This window comes from Electrona antarctica (assembly GCF_951216825.1).
Source record: "Electrona antarctica genome assembly, chromosome: 12".
Taxonomy (NCBI): Eukaryota; Metazoa; Chordata; class Actinopteri; order Myctophiformes; family Myctophidae; genus Electrona; species Electrona antarctica.
This window is the reverse complement of record NC_136793.1, coordinates 14,909,858-14,916,515: the sequence shown is the minus strand read 5'-3', so window position 1 is coordinate 14,916,515 and position 6,658 is coordinate 14,909,858. Positions and strand designations below refer to the sequence as shown.

The window sequence follows — 6,658 nt, the reverse complement described above, 5'->3', positions numbered from 1 at the left end:
TATACATTTGAAAACTTTAAATGAGACATTCTGTGTACTGTACTTTTAGTACTTTAAGTACATACCTTTGTACTTTTACTCAAGTACATTTTGAATTCCGGTCTTTTACATGTATTTCTATATTGCAGTATTGACACTTTTACATAAGTAAAACGTTTCAGTACTTTTTCCACCACTGCATAACAGCATGATCGCACCTCACTATGGCTCTCCTTCCCATTAAAGGAGCACTTCACCCATTTTCACCCTTATCTTTTACTCAATGCTCAGTATAAGATCTGTCTGATGAAGTCTGATGGGTGAAGTGGTCCTTCAAGAAATGCTAAAAAAAAAAGAAAAGAAAAATACAATTGCACATCTCAATTCCCAGTAACACAGGTGCTGGAACTAGAGTCTGAAGGAATTCTATTAACTGCTGTATTAACGTTTGGAGCAACAAGGCTCTTCCTCGGACTGCTTCCCATTAAAATGTGACTGGTAACAGAGTACATTTACTTGAGTACTGTCAGGCGCCGTGTCCACTGAGGCAGGAAAATGCCAGGGAGTTGAAAATATTGTATCTCTTGGCAGGCAGAGGGAAGTGCACATGCACGTGCCCAAACTAGGGAAGTACTCCCCATTGCAGATACAACAGCAGACTCACTACCAATTTTACGCCGTAGTCTGAAGACTCACACCTCCTTAGCCCATAGCACTTGCCCTAGCCTCGACGACCATAAGGCAAAGGTTAAAATGTAATTTAGATAGCATGTTATGTAGAGACAGATGCCAGGTTCAAGGCAAGGCTCTCTGTCTACCGAGCAATCTTCGTTCCTATTCTCACCTATGGTCATGACGTGTGGGTCATGACTGAAAGAATACGTGAGGTGGCTGGGATCTCCCTTAGAGATAGGGTGAGAAGTTAAGTCATGTGAGAGACACTCGAAGTAGACTTCTTGGCTTGGAAAGGAGCCAGCTATAGGTGGTTTGGGCATCTAGTAAGGATGCCTCCCGAGCTGCAAGTGCCACTGAGAGGAGACGCCCTGGCAGACCAAGGACCAGATGGGGGGGATCACACTGGCACAGGAACGCCTCAGGATCCCCCATGATGCAGTTGCTAATGTTGTTCTGGAGAGGGAAGTCTGGAGCTCTATGCTGGAACTGTTGCCCCCACGACCCGACTCCAGATAAGCGGTTGAAGGTGGATGAATGGATGGATGCCAGGTTAATTGTTTTACCTGCAGGTAAAACAATTAACCTGGCATCTACTATAGGATGCCAGCTGGCATCCTATAGTAGATAGTTTCAATGTAGATATTATATTATATTATAAATAATATATTATATTGTTTAGACTGGTTCTTGCCTACAATCCTAGATTACTATTTCTATGCATGTTATGTATTACCTCCTGTTTACTGTAAATTGCTCTGGATTAAGAGCTAAATGGATCAACTGTAAATGCCCAGCCCAAAAACACGGCGTTATAAACAATTAAAAACATGCACAGGAAAACAATTACATCTTGGTGGGACACGGCGCCACTGCATTTCAGAGAAATATATTGTTACTTTTCACTCCGTTGTAATTCATTTCTAGAAAGGGACCTCAGGGACACAAAAGTACAAAAAAATACATTATTAATTAAATAATTATAAGCCCTATTTCCCACCAACATGTTAATAGTAAATCTACAAGCTCACAACGGGTCGCATCGCGACGTGCTGTGAGCATGTCGATCTGCTTTACTCACTGTTGTTTTTGTTTTCTACCTTTCAATAAAGCAATGGTATGGCAATGTTGATACTGTATACGGTATACAAAATAATTAAATTAAAAAAATAATAAGGTAAAGTCCTTCCAGTACTTTCACTTAAGAACAAATTTGACCAAAGAACTTTCACTTGTAGTCGAGGAATATTTTACCAGGAGTATCTACACTTGCCATTCACACCAAGCACGATAACAACTATGAAATATCATAAATAAACTGAATTCTGGATTTTCACTTGTACACGTTACCACCAATAAATATACCCACGAGGGGAGCATCATTCTGGTGTGCAGATTATTATCTTAGGGTAAAACTATCTCACATAATTATTGTTATGGTTAAAGTTATCGTGGTCAGTATGAATGGCGCTTTAGACTCAAGTACTGCAGGTTTGAGTACTTGAGTGTCCACCACCGCTTGTCAAGCCATCACCATATAAAACATAGCCGTTGACCCCACTGACCGTCCCCGCTGAGTTCACCCACAACCCCATCCAGCCCAGGTCACCGGCGCAAAGCACCCGTCTATTGGCACAGTCTTTACGGGGGGGTTGCCGTCACTTGGGCTGCTCTTTGAGCGGGTGGTGTTCCCGGAGCGCTCCGGTCATGGTGGCCGTCCACACGTGCAGCGCCGTGGCGGCCGACAGCGTGAGGAAGATGAGGAAGGCCACCTGGTAGCCCAGCCAGTCCACCACGCCCCCGGCCAGAGCGCCGAACATCAGCTTGCCCAGGACCTCCAGAGTGGCCAGGAAACTGTAGTGGGTGGCCTGGGAGAGGGGAGGAGATCGCTGTTGAGTTTACTTTTTGTCACCGACAAAAACTAAATAAAAACTAAATAAAAGCCATGGTGACTAAAACTATGACTAAATATACTGACAATTTTGTTAACAAATAAAAACAACTAAACTAAAATACTAGGAACTGACTAGTGAAACATTTTATGTTTGGTTGCCATCGGGTGTTGTGCTCTGAAAATAGCAGATCTAAAAGCTCGCAACATGCAACCAAAATTAATGTAAAATCAGGCATTACGACAATCAATGCCCGCCAAAATATATTCTAGTCGACTATTGTCACATCACATGTTTGATTGATTGATTGATTGATTGATTGATTGATTTATTGGATACTTTATCAACATGCGTATTAACAGTACAGGTCGTATAGTCAAAGGTTATAATGAAAGGGTAACACAAAAACGTGTTACCCTTGTCTGAAAACCAGACAAATCTGACATTGCAAAAGAAACAAATTGCCCTCGGCAGATTTGGTCTGGCACCGCTCAGTTGTGATTGGATTTCACTCCCTCCGAAGTATTGAGGGACCGGTGCAGTGTCAGTAGAAGTATTGAGGGACCGGTGCAGTGTCAGTAGTCTGAAGTATTGAGGGACCGGTGCAGTGTCAGTAGAAGTATTGAGGGACCGGTGCAGTGTCAGTAGTCTGAAGTATTGAGGGACCGGTGCAGTGTCAGTAGTCTGAAGTATTGAGGGACCGGTGTCAGTAGTCTGAAGTATTGAGGGACCGGTGCAGTGTCAGTAGTCTGAAGTATTGAGGGACCGGTGTCAGTAGTCTGAAGTATTGAGGGACCGGTGCAGTGTCAGTAGTCTGAAGTATTGAGGGACCGGTGTCAGTAGTCTGAAGTATTGAGGGACCGGTGTCAGTAGTCTGAAGTATTGAGGGACCGGTGCAGTGCCAGTAGTCTGAAGTATTGAGGGACCGGTGCAGTGTCAGTAGTCTGAAGTATTGAGGGACCGGTGCAGTGTCAGTAGTCTGAAGTATTGAGGGACCGGTGCAGTGTCAGTAGTCTGAAGTATTGAGGGACCGGTGCAGTGTCAGTAGTCTGAAGTATTGAGGGACCGGTGCAGTGTCAGTAGTCTGAAGTATTGAGGGACCGGTGCAGTGTCAGTAGTCTGAAGTATTGAGGGACCGGTGCAGTGTCAGTAGTCTGAAGTATTGAGGGACCGGTGCAGTGTCAGTAGTCTGAAGTATTGAGGGACCGGTGCAGTGTCAGTAGTCTGAAGTATTGAGGGACCGGTGCAGTGTCAGTAGTCTGAAGTATTGAGGGACCGGTGCAGTGTCAGTAGTCTGAAGTATTGAGGGACCGGTGCAGTGTCAGTAGTCTGAAGTATTGAGGGACTGGGGCAGTGTCAGTAGTCTGAAGTATTGAGGGACCGGTGCAGTGTCAGTAGTCTGAAGTATTGAGGGACCGGGGCAGTGTCAGTAGTCTGAAGTATTGAGGGACCGGTGCAGTGTCAGTAGTCTGACGGCTCATTATTCCGGCGTCACGTTGGTCCGACTTGCCGCATTACTAGCCCCGTCCCCAACCCTAACCCTAACCGCAAGCGAAGCCACGTATAGTCTGAGTAATGGGATGTCGGAATTATGGGCAGTCCCCGAGGGACCAACCAGGTCCCAGTATACAAATATATATAAATGCATCTGGTGATGAACCTCATCACCAGATGCATTTATTTTAATTCGTCCCTTGGAAATGCAGGTTCCAGACTAATATCTAGTCTACGCAGTGATTAGTCTGGCCATGCCAGGCTACTAAAACGTGTAGGGTTCACAGAGTTAAACTATGTTCACTTGTATTTTTACATTATTTTACATGTGTATAAGAAGTAGGTGAAATTCTGTTTTGGTGCAAGCTCCATCATTCATAGTTTTCAGGAAAGTGTGGGGGGGGGGGGGGTACATAGAGATAAGAAAACATATGGAAAGGAAAATCAAAAGACAAATCTAAGATATGTCAGCATAAAAGGTAGCAGGTACTGTAGAGAGGAGAGTTAGAGGAGAGGGAGAGTGCGATGAACAAAGGTGAGGGTTAAGGGAGGGTTAAGGGAGGACACAAAGATAAAAAGTTTATATAATTGCAAATAGGAGTAAAAAGGCCCTCACAAAGAGCAGAGAAAATACCATATGATGTAATGATTAATGGACGAGCTGTCATTGCAAAATGCTCTGCAGTAAAACCATAGCTTTTGCAGAACAACAATTAGCCTAGGACTAATTCTCTGACTGACTGACAGTGGGACGGACAGGCAAGGCACCTGGAAAAATCCAGGGACCCAAGAACGGAAAAAAAAAGAGAAAATAATAGGAGAAAAGAATTAAATAAAAGAAGAAGGCGAGCCGGAAAGAGAAAGCGTGAGATCGTTGTCTCGCAGGGTGGATGAGAGCCAACCGGAGAACAGGATCTTATCCTATCCCTACCTTCAGGCTCTCGGGAGAGAGCGAGAGAGGGAGAGAGAGATCAGAGAAGAGAGAGGGAGAGAGAGGGGGGAGAGAGGGAGAGACGGAGGGGAGGAGAGATGGAGAGAGATAATCGGGAAAAAAGAGAGAATGAGAGAGAGCAGTGATGAAATGTAACTAATTACATTTAGTACTGACTTGACTGAGTATATGATTTTGAGTAAGTCAATTTCACAATACTTTATACTTTATACTAGATCTCAGAGGCAAGCATTGTTACTCCACTACAGATTTGAGAGCTTTAGTTAGTAGTTAATTGCATATTTAGATTGTTAATACAAAACGTGCATTAACTTTTCATTTGAAAATAGCCAATTGGTACTGTATATGCTCAGAACCGTCTGTCCACTACTGTTCTGTTGATTTGTTACTTTTTAAGGTATTTTTTCAAGTAAAAATCTAGCAAAGAACTTATGTCAACAAGGCAGTTTTTTCCTTCTGTATTATTTTTACATTATATTTTTGGAGGATCATGTATGAGAGTCGGTCTACTTTTCTCTTTGCTTTTCTTGCCAATACATTTGTACTTATACTCTTTGAATACAGGCTTTTTACTTGTAACTGAGTATTTATACGTTGTGGTATTGATACTTTTACTTAAGCAAAAAGTAGTGGGGTGCCCACTGTATTTATATCAGCCACATGACATTGTACGTTGTCATTTAATGCCATAAACAAACATTAAAGTCCATAGGCAAACGATTTACGTCATAAGTGATCTAAACAAATCACATAGACTTGGCTGCCATATGATGTAATCTTCAAAAGCCATGCATTGGAGAGGCTAGTGCCCATCACAAAAGGTTCTTCCACCGCTGAGAGAGAGGGGGGGTAGAGAGAGAGAGAGAGAGAGAGAGAGAGAGAGAGAGAGAGAGAGAGAGAGAGAGAGAGAGAGAGAGGTGAGAGATAGAGGGGGAGAGACAGAGACACAGAGAGGGAGGGAGAGAGAGAGAGAGAGAGAGAGAGAGAGAGAGAGAGAGAGAGAGAGAGAGGTGAGAGATAGAGGGGGAGAGACAGAGACACAGAGAGGGAGAGAGAGAGAGAGAGAGGTGAGAGATAGAGGAGGAGAGACAGAGACACAGAGAGGGAGAGGGGGAGAGAGAGAGAGAGAGAGAGAGAGAGAGAGAGAGAGAGAGAGAGATATTACCTAACCATCCTGCCTCCTCGTAACAGCAGCACTCTAGTGCCACCTACACAGGTTCCCACCAACCTCACCACTCTGTCTGACAGTACATCCAGTCAGAGATACTTCATACTGTACTTCTATTGAAGAATACAAAAAAGTAGCCTGAGATATAGAATCTATTCCACATCTCAGGCTACTTTTTTGTATGTCACCCCATTCCAGGAAACGTAATGAAACTTTGTTGTTTTGTCATTGAAGTTAACTTATACCTAAGGATGCAGATCAATAAACTGTGTATCATCACACCTATGGACTCTACAACTTTCCTCTTCTACCCCGGATTTGAACCTGGTTTCCTGTGCTGACATGTTTACCATTGAGATAATAGAGCCTGCCTGCTTGCTCAGGGGATGAATTGAATCTTGACCATCAGATCACGATTTGTGTCAGATTCGATGTCTAGGTGAGACATGACCTTTGACACGATCTAAACTAAATGTGTCCATAAAATAGCAGAGACAAAAC

At 43.5% G+C, this 6,658-nt stretch overlaps 1 protein-coding gene across 2 annotated transcripts in view; it reads right to left on the bottom strand.

Moving 5' to 3' along the window:
• Positions 1 to 1,527: 1,527 nt before the first annotated feature.
• Positions 1,528 to 6,658, bottom strand: part of mfsd3 (major facilitator superfamily domain containing 3) — a 44,835-nt gene continuing 39,704 nt past the window's right edge. For both annotated transcript variants that reach the window (XM_079516084.1, XM_079516083.1), the window contains exon 8: positions 1,528 to 2,519. In XM_079516084.1, coding sequence (XP_079372210.1) covers positions 2,310 to 2,519 — 210 coding nt within the window. In that variant the 3' untranslated portion in view covers positions 1,528 to 2,309. The remainder of the gene's footprint in view (positions 2,520 to 6,658) is intronic.